Consider the following 18,257-nt stretch of genomic DNA (forward strand, 5'->3'; position numbering starts at 1 on the left):
GGTCATGTCGGTATCCCGGGCAATGAATATGTTGACCGCCTGGCGAAAGAGGCCACGAGTAAACAGTCTCTGGACGTTGGCCTCCCAGAGACTGATTTGCGGGCAGTCCTCCGCCGAAAATTTTTTGTGCTTTGGGACGCTGAATGGCGCAATCGGATCATGCCCAATAAGCTCCGTGCCATCAAGGAGACGACGACTGTGTGGCGGTCATCCCTGCGAGCCAACCGCAGGGACTCTGTCGTCCTTTGTCGGCTCCGCATTGGCCACTCCCACCTGACACACAGTTATTTACTGCGCCGGGAGGACCCTCCTGTATGTCGCTGCGGGGCGGCTTTGACAGTGGCCCACATTTTGTTGGCCTGCCCCCTTTTAGCTGTGGTCAGGCAGACATTTGCGCTGCCTGATACGCTCCCTGCCCTCTTATGTGATGACCCTGGTATGGCTGACTTAGTTTTCCGTTTTATTCGGGCAGGGGGTTTTTATTATTTACTCTGAGTGTTTGTTCTGTTCTTTTGTGTTGATTCTGGCCATTGGCCTACGATTTTACGCTGAGTTTTTAATGTGTTCTCGGTGGTTGGCTTTTCCTTTTTATCTCTATGGTCGGCCAACCACTGTCACACTCTGTGTGATTTTAATTTGTTTCGTCTGATCTCTGTAGGAGTATTTCTTGTCCTGTGTCGTCTGACGTCTTTCCTGTTGTTCATTTTTTTTATTCTCTTTGGGTGGTTTTACTTTTTTTTGGAAAAAGGGACCGATGACCGTCGCAGTCTGGTCCCTTTAATCCCCCCCAAACCAACCAACGGACGCATTAATAAGCTATGTAGCTGGCTGTTCAGTGAGCAACTATTGCACTACAGTCTGAATGAATTTACACTTACAGAAACACGAGATTAACCTCCTAAACAGAGAAACATGCACGAAATTGAATAAATATACTACGTGGCAAACACAGAAAAAGATAAACTCTTAACTTGTCGCTCCGTAGACACGTATCAGCTGAGAGCTGGAGCCTATCGTGCACTGATCAAGGTAAATTCCAGCATGATGATAAACAAGAAATTTGACACTAAGATTGCACAGTAACCATTGCCTATTTGAGACAGGATTTCCATACAAATCCAGAAACTTTTTGCCACAACCCAAATACTCAACACTACTGAACCCAATGAATGCACATCATTTGCATTTATTCAACTTACTCTGCATCATGGTGGGCTCAACTGCCTGTTCCACATGAGTTACCACAGACACTTGCAAACCCATGTCCAATAAAAACTTATGCTTTGATCCACCATCTAAGTAAAATTCTGTCACTACACATCTTTGTCTATGCTTCTATTTACGAGTGGTTGAGTGGTTAATACATTACATACTCAAACCTACCAGCTCAAAAAAAGCTCATTTCCACCCACCACATTGAGGTTATGCCTTAGATCATTGCTCTGTGATGTCATTCATAACTACTGTCTCTCCTCACACCAGAGTTACGGGCAGGCTGCTACCCATTGTAGAGCTGCACGTGGAGAAAGCTGTGGTATGGGTTCTCCAGTGCTACGATATGGATGGAGTAGAAATGCTTACTCAACAGGAACATTCTTTACTATTTGATGCTTTCCATACAGTATCCCAGGTGAAGCTCATGGCTTGAGGCCAGTGTCATCCCCAGTGATATGCTGAGACAGCAGCATCTGGTGGCAGGCAGTGACCTTGCTGATACAACACGAGGCTGACAAGGTGATTTGCAAGGCCAAGTCAGGAACAATCAAGTACCACTGGCTCTCTGTGCCTTTAGCTGGAAGAATGCACGTCTCAATTTCAAACTCAGGGTTCTCAGAGACTGGCTGGCAGGGCTATGGTACCCAATGGATGGCCTCACCTTTTCAAATCCACTTCAAAGTTCAGAACCATCAGGTGTAGCTTGTGGCTCGTAGATCAACTTTATCGTGCTGGTGACGCTGCTCGATGAAGCTGGAGTAGCTTAGTTGTAGATTTGGCCGATGAGCGACACAGAGTGTGTGTCTGAAGGAATGATGCTACCACGTGAGCTGGGAACATTTATACTCATGTCAGACGTGTTTGTTTAGACTGGTAAGCTTCCATTGCATATTCGGCTGTGGAAATGCCACATTATGCTACACCATGTAACAACACAATCGCTGTTGGTACAATGCTGCATTGTAAGGAACTGCACCAGCTCTATCGGAGTGCTGTGGTGCAGAATTACGCAGGTGGCTGGTTGCAAAGGCCTGCCTGAAGCTCAGGTGACAACAACAGACTTGTCCTAGTGGTCCCCTTTGCCATGGAATATGGGCCAGCTTCTTTTGGAACGGCATTCAGTACCCATGAGAAATTCTTCCTACTTACTTACTTACGGAAACAAGCAAAAGTAACAGTGTGAGACCTGGCGAGTATGGTGGCTAAGGGAGGACAGTCATCTCTTTCTTTTTTTGTACAACACTTGAGCATTTCTAGGGCTGAGCGTTCAGGGATGTTGGCATGATGAAGGAACTGAGATTTGTCCTACCACAACAGTAGCATATTTTTGTGAATTTTATCAAGCAGCTTTTTTACAGTTCCCCACTCATGTGGAAAAAAGCTGTGAGCCCACTGTCATGACTGGACTTGGATTTTAGTGTCATAACCATAAACCCAACACTTTTTTCCTTCAACAAGCTCTTAACTGAATTTTTTGTTGGCATGAACTTGTTTGGACATTCTTTGGAAACATGGCTTATCTTCATTCTGCTCTTAATCATTGAGTGAGGAGTAAGCTTCACTATAATTTAGTATATGTGCAATTTTTCTGTTGTAATCCTGTGACACAAATCAGTTAATATTCTTACCTCTTCAATATGTTTCTGATGGTGAGATTATGGGTGATGTGCACCAGATTCTTCACTTTCTGAATATGAGCTCTGTCGATTGAATTACTAGGTCTTGCTGACTGAGTATTATCTTTAAATTATGAACCCCACTTTTCAACTAAGAGAATCACATTGTTCAGCCTAGAACATCATCTCTGTGAGTTTGCTCAAAAGTTCACACTTTTCCAGAAATAGTTTTTCTATATTAGAACAAAATTTTGAAGTTTCATTATTGCTCTTACAAATCAAAAATTGCAAAAAGTGGCGAACACTGTATTATCTTGCTAAATGAAATACCAACAGTGGGGTTATACCGGAATTTGTAACAGATACAGTGCTGCCAAGCCATAAGGCACTTCATTAACATGGAAAAAAACCAAAAGTTTGGTTATTTTTTTTGATCAGACTTCTTATGTGTGAAATCAGAGACGTAATTGCTTCAATATCTTTGTCAATGTGTTGGTAGATTGCCTGGCAGTTGTGTATCTCCCTTGGATGGGGCACAAAAACCTTTCTTGCAATGGTGAAAGTAGTCTTTGACAAAATTAAAAGCATTTTGATGAAGGGTGAGGGACTGCATGTCATCTGAGATACAACAATAATGTGCGCTCTTATTACAAATTGTGGCGAGAAAAATTTTCTTTGATAACTTGGTTTATGTAAGAACTGTACCACCGAGATCCTTTTTGTTCTGCCAGTGAAGAAGGTACAAGCATGTAGCTGTCAACTTCCATTTTATATTGGGCTGCAGGCCTGGTTAATTGAAATACACTATTTTAAAAAGATCTGAAGAAGTCCCTTGGCCTGAAACTTCTACCCAGTCCACTGCTCTTCGAACTAAGAATGCTGCGTACAGCTCTTTTTATTCTTTTATTTTGTCCCTTATTTAATTTCTGTCCAATGTGAATGGAATCAGAGGAAACATAAATACATTCAAAAATGGAAAAGGGAGGTAACAGCACAAGGAGAAATAATGCGTGAGAAGCTGTTAATGTGTACTGGTCATCAGGTACAGTGGTTGTTTGACAGTGTATGTCCAAGTTGCAACTTCCAAAAATTCTCATCCAGTATTTTTCTCTTTTCCTTTTTCGCTTTCCTATTTATATTTTTCTGTCACAGACCTATCTAATACTTGTTTCTAATGTTTGTTTTCAGCTTAACCGTCCAGTTCATGAGCTCTCACCTGATGACTCGGAAGATAATGTAACAGACAACCAGCTTCCAAACTGTGAACAAATATCTTCAGGTATATGAAAGTGTAAATGATATTTTCTTGGTAATCAATAGCTTATTCTCTGCTAATGGACTGTCTCTGAATTTAGATAAAACACGATACTTTCAAGTCAGTACTGCACGAGGCCTGAGCACACCATTAGAAATAACACACAAGGATAAATCAATAAATGAGTCGTAATATTCTAAATTCTTAGGTATTAATACTGATAAGAACCAGAGCTCGAAGTCACATGTTACAGATCTTATTAAACTTCTAAGGTCTGTAATTTTTGCGTTATCGATAATATAAGGTTTAAGAGATAAAAATGTCAAAAAGGAAACTTACTTTTCCTATTTTCATTCACTAACGTCTATTCTAGGATCACAAAAGTGTGTAATGGGGATAATGTGTGGAGTCCACTCTAGAACCTCTTGTTAACAGCGCTTTAAACAGTCTGACATACTGACCACAACAGCCTCACAGTTTGTTTACTCCCTTATTAAGTTAGTTGTCAACAATTGTTCTAAGCACGGAAACAATGCTAACATTCACTGATACACACTGAGGGACAAAAGTCATGACATATCTCCTAGTATCATGACGGACCACGTTTTGCCTGGCGTAGTGCATTAACTTGACGTGGCATTGGCTCAAGAGGTCATTGGAAGTCCATTGCGTAAATACTGCCTTTATAACCGTCCATAAATGGTGAACATGTGGCTGGTGTAGGATTTTGTGCACAAACTGACCTCTTGATTATGTTTTGTAAATGTTTGATGGGATTCATATTGGGTGATCTGGGTGGCCAAAATTTCGCTTCAATTGTCCAGAATGTTGTTCAGCCAATTGCGAACAACTGAGACCCGGTGACATGGTGCATTATCATCCATAAAAATTTCATCATTGTTTGAGAACATTATGTCCATGAATGGCTGCAAATGGTGTCCAAGTTGCTGAACATAACCATTGTAACAAGCAACAGTTGTATAGCACATGCTGGATGCTGCAAAGTTTCACTATCACAGTGTAAATGCATACATATTGTGTAAAAGTGTGTAGTGACGTACCAGCTGACCATCACATTGGAAGTAGACAGATGGACACTAACAGATATAAGCCACCCATACTGTCGCAAGCCAACACACAGCATTATGCTAGAAATAGATGTGTATCTTCTGGAAAACTATATGAACCTGAAAAAGGTTTGAAAACCAGTTCATGGGATAATAAATAACTATCCAAAAAAGTGACTGGTTGCAGTTTTATGTATTTTCAAATAAAACATTTCACATTATTTAAAGAAATTGAAAGAACTTACTCAAAGGAAAGCCTACTGTTTCCTTAGTGTCATTATAGTCATGAAATGAAATTCATGTTAAAAGGTGTAGGGCCTTGTCAATTGACATTTTTGCATGTATATTGGTATTGCCACAATATGAATATCAGCTTATTCTTTATATGCTGCATTTGAGATACTGAGAAAATCTTAATGATCCACTGAAGAAAACCAAACTGTTGACTGATTATTATTGTTGGCGGATTTTCCCTAAAAGGAAATCGTTAAGCTTATGACTTTGAAGGCTTGTTCTTCTTGTCCTTCCAGTACTCCTTCATTCTCTTGGAGAGGGCCTCTTTTCTCTCCTCAGACCATTCTTGTTTGGTCCGCTGTTTTAGCGCTTCTGACTTTACTTCCCAATTGTCTATGTGTTTTCGGAAGGTGCTTCTGTCTGTGGTGTTTGTGGTGCCAATTGCTTGTAGGTCTTTTCGGACTCCTTCCATCCAGGGTGTCGAGACTTTAAGTGTCTTGATGTGTTCTAGAATTTTCTTGGTGAGTCTTGTTTCAGGGAGTCTATCTAAATGTCCGTAGAATTTAAGGCGCCTTTTTCTCATATCGTTCTCGATGTTCGAATATGCTTCTACTGTTGAGTTCTTCTGTAGTCTGTAGCCATCTGGTGTGGGTCTTCCTCCTAAAATTTTCCTCATGATTTTGCATTCTTCTTTTTTGATTTCTTCAATTTTGATTTTCCTGTTGAGTGCTAGTGTTTCGCTGGCATACAGTACGGCGGGTTTGATCACTGTGTTATAGTGTCTGATCTTGGTGTTTCTGGAAATGCATTGTTTGTTGTAGACGTTTCGTACCATGCCTAGTGATTTCCGTGTCTTCTGTTGTCTGTCTTCGTAAGCCAGTTTCTCTGTTCCGGTCGGTTCGATGATTTCGCCTAGGTATCTGAAGTGTGTGACCCCTTTAATTTTGCCGTACTTGGTTGTGATGTCGTCGCCTTCTCTTGTTAGGACTTGCAGTTTTTCAAAAGAGATTTGTAGGCCGACTTTCTCAGCGCATTCTTTCAGGATTTCGATCTGTGTTTTTGCTGATGTTGGGTCATAGGTCAGTATCGCTAGGTCGTCTGCGAATGCTAGGTAAGGGATTTCCATTCTTTTCCTTCCTAATGTGACTGGTCTCCAGGTGTTTTGTTGACTGATTATTATTATATTGATTGAGTCAGAAATTTTGTGAGGCACATATTTCATATGAAAAGCAATGGAAAGATGAGAGCTTACTGTTTTTCTGGACTTTTATTCTTTCTCCCTGATTCACAGTAAGTAATTTCAGTCAGTAAAAACCACATGTTGAATTAAGGAAACACTGCAGTAAATATGTGATGAACAGAGAGAGAGTAAATGTTCAGTGCGTAGTCGTATTCACAAAATAATTTGTGGTGTGAATGTAAAATGACTCAACCCACATCAGTAAGGTTAGTTGTGCAACTGCAAAGTGATCCATGGAACTCACTAATTCCCTCTCAGTTGATAGTATTTTTTTTTAATATACCCCTCCCCACCACCACCCCTCTCATTTTACATCACAGGAGGACAATCTTCTGTTTCATACTTTCTGGATATGAAGTAAAACATTGTTGAGCTTTTCCCCTTATCTCATAATACTCCAACTTGTGCAAAATTATTGAGTGGTCCCTACAATTAAATGTGTAAAGAAAGTGCACAAAGAAATGAATTGTAATAAGTTATCAAGTTTGCCTTGCAGCTGGCTGTACACTGTTGTAGTATCATATTATTTAACTTAAATGTAGACTATAGCTGAGAAAAAGTGTATTGATTTGGTAATATACATTTTCAAATACTGTAACCTCTGGCATTTAAAGATGATGTCTAGGATCTTCTGAGCATGCTATACTCCAACCAGCCAACTGATTTGTTCAGATATTAGTAACCTGCCATGGCCTTCTCTCATTTCTCAATGTCTGCTTTTGGTGCTACTTCCTCAAAATCTTTCTGTTACACATGCTTTTTCGTCACCATTGTTTTCACGTTGTTGCTGTACATTTCGTCTCTCATTCACCTCATTCCTTCACATAAATCATGCTTTTTAATATAATTTAAATTTCATTTCAATCCTGTTGCCATTTCTTTTCCTATCCGTCTGCAGCTGAAGCTGTCATTAAATTTGACCTGCAAATTAAGCAGTCTTCAATAGAGTGATGAACTTCCAGACATTTAAGTATAGTCTGCTGTTTTTCATCCTGAGTTTTGCAACACCTTATGCTTCTGTGTTCATCTTAGATTTAGTTACCTTAGCCTACATCACCTACCATATTTCTTTCTTTTCACTCTATTTATTTACTCATAGGCAAAAAGCATACCAGAGAAAGCTACATTTTTGTATAAAATTTTTCATGTTGCATTATGTATGGTGACAGCAACAAATTTTTGCAAGGGCTTCTCTGTTTTCAAGCTTGTAGCATGTTTGTTATTGTTGATGTGTAGATAAAGACAGTGCATAAAGACTACAGTACTCAGGGTGAGAAGTGAGTCATCTTTGTCACTTTTTTAATTTTTCTCACCTTCTTCAATCAGCTTTTGCTCCAATAGCAAGAAAAGTTATTTACTTTTTTTTTTTTTTCTAAGTTTGTGCACCACTGTTCGTTCATTTAGCTTTTTGGAATGCTCCAAGTTGGTAAAATCTAACCTGAGGGGCTTCTGAAATTTGAGATACATTGTTCCTTTTTTATTTTTGAGCAATTTGTTATAGTTTGCACATCTGCTATTAGTGTCAAATATTCCTCTATTACAACTGGTTCTATTTTTGTTCCAGATTCTAATTTTGCCGTAATAGCAAAACTACTGCTATGATACTATTATCAATTGTGAAAATAAGCTTTTTAAGATGAGATAATACAAATTCTGTAGCGACTGGCTTGGAAAGACAGGCAGTTTGAAAAGTAAAGTCTTTGTAAGGAGGGGAGTTAGTGGACGTGAACTGTTTTGCATTGTTCTTGCTCTCTTAATTTTGAGACAAAAGGTTTTCAGACTATGTTCAATCACTTACTTTCAACAAAGCATAACTGTAACTTTGAAATTAAGTGTGGACCACATCAGTTACATTTAGGACACTGGGATCAAACACAACTTTAAAGTTCGTTACATGTGCTAACAATACGAATGTAAAGTCCTGAGGATAGTTACACCATTGCTGAATTGATTAGGACAGTGAAATAAGTAATTTCTGTGGATTTGTCCAATGATATTTGTAATGTTTTAAGATATTCCCTGATAATGTTCCTAAACATTTTCCAGTTTTTGTCTAAGAAAATGAGATACCCTGTAACTGATGATCTGGTGCTGTATTTCCAGGAACATATATTAGAAGCAGCATGTTCATCATAATACACATTGAGTTTTGATGAAATGGCCAGTGTTAAAGATAAAACAGAATTGAAAAGAACCATTGTATTTTGGTCAGAGAATAAGTGTTGCATAACAGTGCATCGTCTAAGAACTTTCTTTATTGGCAAAGTAGATGGTAAGACATTACATCATAATCTACGTGAAGCACTTTCTGAACCCAACTTGTCCCTAAATAAATGCCTTATGCTGGGATCAGGTGGACCTAATGTCAGTAAAAAAAGTGTTTAGTCTTTTAGGTAGTGATGTCCAGGAGACACAAGGCATACAACTTCTAAACATCAGAACTTGAAACATTAATACAATGAATAATGCCCATGTAAAGGCTTTGGAGCGCTTAGATGAAGTAGTATCCAAATTTCTGGTCAGTATTCGCCATTATTTTGATGGTTGATCTGTTTGCTGTGAAGAATTTGAAGGAATTCTGTCGAAGTTTAACATTTCACATAACAAGTTTTGAGACATTCAACCACTAGGTGGCTCTTTAGGACCTTCAGCCAGCAGTATTTTTGAACACTGTGTAGGTACTGGTGTCACTTTCGGAAGCAGATGTCCCTAAAAAGTCTTTTTTACTGTTCAGTCCTAATGCCACTGTGCCGTTGTGACTGTTTTAAAAAGAACCTCCAATGAAAGCAGAACTTCATTTTATAATTTCATCTGCAGAACTATTCAAATAAGTTCACACAGAATTTTCAAAACTAAACATCTTTGAGTCACAACTTGCATACAGAAATAGAAAACATACTGCCAGCTGTTTTGACTTGGAATTTGAAGATTTATGCTTTGAGAAAAATTGAGAGTATTTCTGAATTTCTTCATAAAGAACTCTTTATGTTGGATAACATGCTTCCTCTTGAACAACTAGTTGTTAGCAGTCAAGTGACTGAAGAACTTAGTAAAATGGGAGAATGTGACAAGCTGTGGTTTCTAAATAACATGCAAAAACATTACATCGCAGCTTGCAAACATGTGATGAAAAAGACATGCTCACAAGTGCACCTCTCATAATTTTTAGGTTTTTAGACATGAAAGAAGCAGAAGCTGTATTGACTCATTAAAGGTTGCAAAAATGATGCCGTTCGATATCTGGCAGGATTACTTGTTACATGAGCAGAAGGTTCAACGGTTCAAAAAGGATGACCCAGCTTTGGATATCAAAGGTATTGACAATTATTAGCAGCAGCACATCTAAAAAAAAGAGACTCATCATCCACAGAGTTAAAGTATGCGAATGTTTCCAAACTTTTGAAGGCTTCTCTTACATTGTCCAATGAAAATGTGGGCAAAGAGAGAAGGTTTCAAAGCATACTTTAGGAGAAGAGAAGGCAGCAATGACCGAAAGATTTTTAAACAGTGTTTTGACGGTGAGCATGGCCAGTTCAAGAACATTTTTCCACACGAGCAACTTACGCTGTGGCATCATCCCCCCCCCCCCCTTTTCCCCTCCTCTTTACCCCTCCTTTTCTCTCATACACATCCAACTTAATTGGTTCTCACTACTAATTGTGATAGGCACTGGGAAAAAAAAAATGTTGCACTTAGGCACCACTAGTGCCCCCCTCAGCTTGGTGCCTCAAATGGCAGCTTGGGTCACTTGGACCTTAGACTGGCTCTGGCTGTGAGGCATTCTTTGCTACAATACTGCCATTTTCTTTCTGTATCAGTTGAGTCACAGCTCATTAGGTATGGACAACAGTCACATGTAAACTATACTGCTTGTAAGGAAGAATGTGAAAGGAAAAGGAAATGTGAATTAGAAGAAAAGCAAAAAGAGGAACATAACCAAAAGCATATTGAACAGAAGATTAAAAAGATGAATAACAAGGAAAAATAAAGTGACTATGAGACAGGTGCTGTGTAAGAGGCAGGAGAAGAACTTCTCCCAAGCTCAAACTTAAGCTAAACTGCAGAAAGCACCCTAATAAGAATTTAAAGGCATCAAAACTGGCCCAGGGTATGATTGAGGGTGCATAAATCCATGCAACAAATCTTGAGAAAAGAAAATCTAGTATGCTTGCTTCATTTTTTACTAAGAAACAGCAATTAAAAATATTTTGTTGATCTTTTTCCGGCATTGAAGTGTAGACTGCCATTAGTTGTAAAAATGTGATGTAGATTTTGTTTGTGATGTAAGATTACTAATATCAAATTACCAATACCCTGGGAAATATTAATCAATTTGTATGAAGGAAAAAAAGGCACTACCCCATCTATGATCATAACAGACTCATTTATTGTGGTCTTAACTGGCCTTTTTGCTAGGGGATTGTCAAAAATGAAAACAATTTGTTTGTGCATTATCTATTTGTCACCTTTTAATCACACTTTTCATATATTTTATTACCTTTTTCAAGTATTTTGTCACTCTTCTCACCTTTAAGTTCCATAGTGGCTCCTCATCCTGAGTACTGGAAAATTTTCTTTCATTATAACTAGATATAACTTTAATCAAAATATTCACGGGTGTACTGCCGGTCTACAGTGTCCAATGGGCGCAATATTTCGGCGATCATACATGTCGCCATCATCAGGTGAACTGACGGACTGAGCTCCTGTGAACGTGCCGGCACGGAGATCTGTACGCTATGGCTGCTCAGAGGGAACTGGCTTCAGTCACGGCGGCGGCAGATTTAAATACCCTCCGCCCGCGGCTTGCTCCCTCCGCTATCCGCGCCCCGCGCCACGGTCGCGTGGTGGAACAGATTGCGATGGCGTCTGAGATGACGTCGGAGTGATGTCTCTGTCCGCCGTGGTCGTCACAACTATACGTTTGCTCGATTTACTCTTGAGTAACCCAACATTAAAATCGGCCGCCGCCGCGACCGAACCCAGTTCCCTCTGAGCAGCCATAGCGTACAGATCTCCATGCCGGCACGTTCACAGGAGCTCAGTCCGTCAGTTGTGACCTGATGATGGCGACATGTATGATCGCTGAAATATTGTGCCCGTTGGACACTGTAGACCGGCAGTACACCCGTGGATATTTTGATTATCAAATACGTCAGGAGAAACTCAAGAATCACAGATATAACTTTGATCCCCTGCTGTAATATTTGGTCACTTATAAAAACATCTTTTACAGGTTCTTTTGAAAACATTGAAACAAATATGGTACAAATAACAAGCACATCTGCATGTACCCATCTGTCAGATGTAAGGAGTTTGATACATAGAGAAGTAGTGAATTATGACGTGGAAATTAAAAGGTAAGCGTTGTTAGTATTTCAGGTGCAATCTATAAAATATTTTCTTTCTGCTCGGAACACTTTGGCAAAAAAAATTTCTGTGACACTTTTAGCATACTGAGTCATGTGACATGTTCCGTCTTCTGAGACTATTGGCAGCTACTGCTCATCGTTTGTTTGATCTTGCTTAGTATTTTCTTTTCACCAAGAAGCTGATAGTAGATAATCTTCTTTTGTTTAAAATTCTGTAGTATGGAATGCAGTAGTGTAGTTTAATGTCACAGTCGTGTAATTTGAGAATAAATGTGCAATGAGAACTATTACTTCATTTTTCTATACATCCATATAGTTTGATTTTTATGCATATTGGGAGTGAACAGGAGAAGCTGCATTTTCCACTTACGTCTTCATTTGGTTTGTTGCATATTTTGTGCGAACCCACTTGGTGTGCCAGTTGGCTCGCCATACTCATCAGACTTAAAGCTCACATTGTCACAAAAGCAGGAATAGGAACGAATATTATCTGGTGTGATAGCTGAAGCATTGTGCATGTCACAGGTACAGGGGATATGCGTTCTGTCTGATGAAACGTTCCTTGTCATGGAATCGTGGCAGAAAGTGCACATGACCAGTAACATGTCACTTCTATGCTAGTACAAGGTAATGTGCTTCTCTGTCTGCAGAGTACGTATTACAAGTAATATATTTGTTAAAAGCTAAAACTTTGTGCTCGACTGGGCCTGTCACCCAGAACCTCTGGCTTCAGTGAGCAGTGTTCTCAATTACACCACTGTCGCAAGCTTCCATTTTTACATTACCAACTCCGCAGAGACTACTGCTACACATCTGAAAAAGTATATTTAGAAAGTAAAACTAAAAAGAGAGAGTTTGGTTTAATGACAGTGTCAGGTGGGAAATTGCTTGACGGGGACTAGAACCCAGAACCTTGCTATTGCAGACAATGCTGTTACCGACTGAGCTACGAGGGCTATCCACAAAGTACATTATGTTTTCGTTTGTGTCCGTTAGGGGCGGGGCTAGCGCGGCCATATCGGTGTCATGGCATTCCGCCGCTCAGTCGGCATCCTGCCGTGCTAGTGAGAGGTTCGTGCTGTACTCCGTTGAGTTACTGTGACAGTTTGAAATGTCAGCGTTAATTGAAAATGCCGCGAAGTGTGAAGTGCGTGCTGTAATAAGGTTTCTGACTGCAAAAAACTGTACACCAATAGATTTCTATCGGCAGCTTTGTGAAGTGTCTGGGGACAACATAATCACTGAAGGTGGAATGCATCAATGGGTCATAAAATTTAAAAATGGCCGAACTAACGTTCACGACAAAGAGCAAAGTGGAAGACCCAGCATAGTGACTGCCGAACTTGTCGAAAAAGTCGATGCCGCAGTCCATGAAAACCGTAATTTCACAATAACGGAACACTCTATGAGTTTTGCACAAATTTCACGAAGTTTGTTGCATGAAATCATTACCAAAAAGCTTGGTTACCACAAGTTTTGTGCAAGATGGATACCAAAAATCTTGACAGAGATTCACAAAAATCAGTGAATGGCTGCAGCGTTAACGTTTTTGGATGCTTATGAGAAAGATGGCGACTCATTACTCGATCGCATCGTTACTGGTGACGAAACATGGGTTAAGCATGTGAACTGTGAGACAAAATTGCAGTCAATGCAGTGGGGCCACACAAATCCCCCCCCCCCCCCCCCCCCCGCCCCAAAAACCCAAGAAATGCATGCAGACAATGTCGGCAAGGAAGGTGATGGTGACTGTCTTTTGGGACAGAAAAGGTGTGATTTTTGTGGATTTCCTGGAAAGAGGCACTACAATAAACTCTCAAACGTATTGCCAAACTCTGCACAACCTCAAAAGAGCAATACAAAAGAAGCGCAGGGGAAAGTTGGGCTCAAAGACCTTGCTGATTCACGTCAACGCCTGGGCCCACACGGCAAATGCCATTCGTGAAGTTCTCAAATCTTTAAGTGGGAGTTGTTTCCTCATCCGCCGTACAGTCCCGACCTGGCACCGAGCGACTTCCACTTATTCCCAGCAATGAAGAAGTGGTTGGCTATGCAGCGTTTTGATGACGACGCACAGCTTCAAGAAGAGGTAACCACGTGGTTGAAGGCGCAGGCGGCCGAATTTTATGACGAAGGAATTTCCAAGCTCGTCCATCGCTACGAAAAGTGCCTTAATTTAAATGGCAACTATGTAGAAAAGTAGTATTTAAGTGTGGCTTTCATCTGTATATAATTAATAAAAAATTCCAATACTTTATTTTTAATTCCAAAACATAATGTACTTTGTGGATAGCCCTCGTATATGGGTGTGACTTAGGAGTTGCCCACATGGGTAGCTTCTAAAACAGTGCTCACTCAGCTTCAGACTGAGTGATTAATTCTGAAAAACACCTAGACTATATTGTTCCATCTTGCGTGACCACTGGGCAGCCATGCGGGCATAGGCACAGGAGGGCAGAGTAGGTCAAACAGGCAGGTAGTCTCGCAGCCTCGCCATAGTGTACATGATAGCACTCCACTGCCTATGCTCTTTGAGCATGAGTGGGTGATCAGCTCACATCATGTGCACAGGAAGTGTGGAGTACAGCCATCTGGTGGATAGCCTACACTGTCTGCATCTGCTCACATGTGCAATGAGAGCTAGGTGTGAGTGCCCTCGGCTATGACAAAGCCATTTTCTCCAAGATAACCTTTTGTCTGGAGTCCTAGTCTCACAAGGTATAAGGAGAACTTACATGAAGTTTGGAGAGTAGAAGAGGGGTACTGGCAGAATTGAAAATGTGAGAGTGGGCTGCAAATCATGTCTGAATAGCTGCATTGGTGAGAGCATTGCCTACTGTAAGAGAGCTTCCAATCTGGCACACATTTTTAAACTTCCAGGGAGTTTCAAAATGGAGCTAGTTCTGCATAGTGGAAGATTCATTCTGGGCTTCTGAGTAAATCATATCAATTATGTGGAGTTTATGTCCTGATTGATGCTTTTGATATATCCTTTCTCCCAGATGTATTAGTTCAGCAGCATATCAGGAAAGCCTGTGCAAAGCTCGCAACATAATGGGAAAAGTGAGTGACAAATTGTGACTTTGAGTTGCTCTCCAAGGTGTGCAAGCTTGAAAGACAGTGTCTCCATCTCCGAATCATAGTGTGGTACACAACTTTGTCACAAGAAGTGTTAATATCTTTCTTTGCTTTATGAACGTAGCACATTGTCATCCAGTGGAAGAAAAGCATTAGTGAGCAGTAAAGTGTGCTAAAGGAACAATGGCAATGAAAGGGCTGAAGACAAGTGTACACATATTGAGTTCTCAGCATGTTTGCAAGCTGTAACATCTGCCATGTACACTGAGGTAACAAAGGTCATGGGATGCCTGCTAATGAGGTGTTGGACCTTGATTTGCCTGGCGTAGTGCAGCAACTCAACATGGCATGGACTCAGCAAGTCATTGGAAGTTCTCTGCAGGAATATTGAGCCATGCTGCCTCTATAGCCATCCATAATTGAGTAAGTGTTGCCAGTGCAGGATTTTGTGCACAAGCTGACCTCTCAATTATGTCCCATGGATGTTAGGTGGGATTTATGTTGGGTGATCTGAGTGACAACATGTGTCCATGGCTTCGTGGGGTGTGCACCACACTCAAACCTCACAATCAGCTCTTACCAACTGAAACTGAGACTCATCTGACAAGGCCACAGTTTTCAAGTCTTCTAGGGTGCAACAGATATGGTCACAAGCCAAGGAGAGGCACTGCGGGCGATGTTGTGCTATTAGCAAAATCACTCATGTTGGTCGTCTGCTGCCATAGCCCATTAACGCCAAATTTTGCTGCACTGTCGTAATGGATGCATTAATCGTATGTCCCATCTTGATTTCTGTGGTTGTGTCACACTGTGTTGCTTGTCTGTAGGCACTAACAGCTCTTCACAAACCCTCCTGCTTTCAGTCGTTGGGTGAAGGCCATCAGCCACTGCATTGTCCATGGTGAGAGGTAATGCCTAAAATTTTGTATGCTTGGCACACACTTGACAGTGTGGATCTTGGAATATTGAACTGCCTAATAATTACTGAAATGGAATGTTCCATGTGTCTAGCTCCAACTACCATTCTGTGTTCAGAGTCTGTTAATTCCTGTTTTGCAGCCATAATCATATCGACAGAAACCTGTTCACATGAATCACCTTAGAACAAATGACAGTGCTGCCAATGCACTGTCCTTTTTTACAGTGTGTACTCAATACTACTGCTATCTGTATATGTGCATATCACTATCCCATAACTTCTGCCACCTCAGTGTATATGTTCTGCTAACAACAGTTATTAAGTGTACCATCTGCTGCAAATAGTGATGTACATTTGTACCTCATAAGGTATAAGGATGAAGACTGCTAGGTTTGCTTGGATAGTGACAGCACAGCTAATTGTTTTGTATACCTTACCGAGAATTGTGGTCCATGGTTTGCAACCAAGGCTAAAGACTTCCAAATTGCTGTTCATTCTTTATTACAGATTTTGATAGATAACTGTGCAGGTTGCTGTACCAGTTCAAAGGTCCTCCACAGTTAGCAGAGTTCATGTGTCATATCCATGTGGTTTCTTTTCAGTCTAGTTATTCCTCTTACTATATTGATCCAGCATTATTCCTTTGCACTGTCTCAGGCAGAGTTCTCTTTCGTAGGTTACCAGAATACGCATTTCATAATTGCTGGTTGGATAAGTCAAATATTAAGCGCACGTTAGTCAACTTATGAAATACATGAGATAAGGTTATAGTGGTAATATCACTTAGTTTTAACAGTGGTACCCATGTATTAGTTTGCATAAGAAGATAGTTAAAACAAAATTTGACTGCAAATAAAATGTTCAGTTTTGTGTGAAATGCGCCTGTCCAGTTTTGGTGTGTACAGGTGTTTCTACATTTCCTTTACTACACATATTGTGGGCTAATCATAGAGAATGTTAAGGCACCAGTTTAAATAAGAAGTGATATCTGAAAACATACAATTTCCCTGTTATGAGAAAGACACCACTGCAACTTTCATTGAATGTAGCTTACGCCGATGTCACATGTCTGCCACCTGACTTCGCTGTTTCACATATCATTTGTTATGCAGTTCCTTCAGCCTGTAAGTTGCCACAAACAGTGCCAGTCATTTGAGCTTGCATTATCTTAGCGCTTGCCGCATTTAATTGTAATTCACATAAGAGCGCTTTGCTTTTGAGCATGGAAGATGACATATTTGTAGAATATGCCTATGTGGTTGTTGTTTATAATGAATCCAAGCGTAATTGGAGGGCTACTATTGGGGAAAATGTCCAACAGTGCAGACACCATAGCACAGCATCTATGCCAGTGTTTATTAGCTGCTCTTGAATATAGGCACTTTATCACTACTGTTGTGATGCTGCAAGCTAGTGTTGTACCACAAATTTAGAAGAAGGTGTACAAATCGCATCACCATGTGCCACAGTCTGCATTGGAAACTGCAACACCCTTACCATTGTAATGCAATGTACCATTGTAATAGAATGTAGTGTAAATGCATTTAGTCCACAAGATTTTGTGCTACCAATTCATTTCTGTGAACTTCCAGCATGCTGTATGCACTGTAAATGTTCACTGCATATTTTTGTCGTCTTCGGGAAGGCCATATTCACCTTTGTTATGATGATTTGAAAATGAGTCCCGGCTGAAAGCTAATCATCAAATGAATAAAAAATAAAAATTTGCAACTTGGGCAGGTTTTTCATTCTGCTGAAATTCATTTCTGTACATACTTCTCCACTATTGTGTGCAGAAACCACAGTTTCCTAAAAAGATTCTTTTTCAGCCTCGGTCATGTGTGGAGGAGAACCTGTTGGACATCTATGGTTATCAGAAATATAATGTGTGTAATTGGAAGGCTGCATATCAGCTGTGTCTAGATGATCATATGACTGGATCATACCTTCTTCCACCTTATCTTGCAAGCAGTACTCTTGAAGTTCCTGGATCATGTGCCATTTCACATTTGACAGGACTTACGTTGTCCATTTCCAACCTGCAACGGTTCAGTTTCCACAGCTTTATATGAACATTTAGTAAGATGACAATTGGAAAGTATCTGTTGTGAGACAAAAATGACTTCAAAAACCTATCATAAACACTTGCTCTGCTGTGATCTTCATTCGACATCACGAGTCTTTCAAATTATTCAGTACAACGAACTGAAGACAGTTTCTGAGAACTACATTTCCTAGCTTTGGTCGTTGTTAAATTGGTG

General features: G+C 40.3%; 1 protein-coding gene across 2 annotated transcripts in view; it reads left to right on the forward strand.

Annotated features, from left to right (window-relative positions):
• The window catches only part of LOC126183503 (crossover junction endonuclease MUS81), a 201,216-nt gene that overhangs the window by 93,756 nt on the left and 89,203 nt on the right, over positions 1-18,257 (forward strand). For both annotated transcript variants that reach the window (XM_049925547.1, XM_049925548.1), the window contains exons 4-5: positions 4,020-4,110; positions 11,864-11,987. In XM_049925547.1, the coding sequence (XP_049781504.1) occupies positions 4,020-4,110; positions 11,864-11,987 (215 nt within the window). The remainder of the gene's footprint in view (positions 1-4,019; positions 4,111-11,863; positions 11,988-18,257) is intronic.

This window comes from Schistocerca cancellata, chromosome 4, assembly GCF_023864275.1.
Source record: "Schistocerca cancellata isolate TAMUIC-IGC-003103 chromosome 4, iqSchCanc2.1, whole genome shotgun sequence".
In the NCBI taxonomy this organism is placed as follows: Eukaryota; Metazoa; Arthropoda; class Insecta; order Orthoptera; family Acrididae; genus Schistocerca; species Schistocerca cancellata.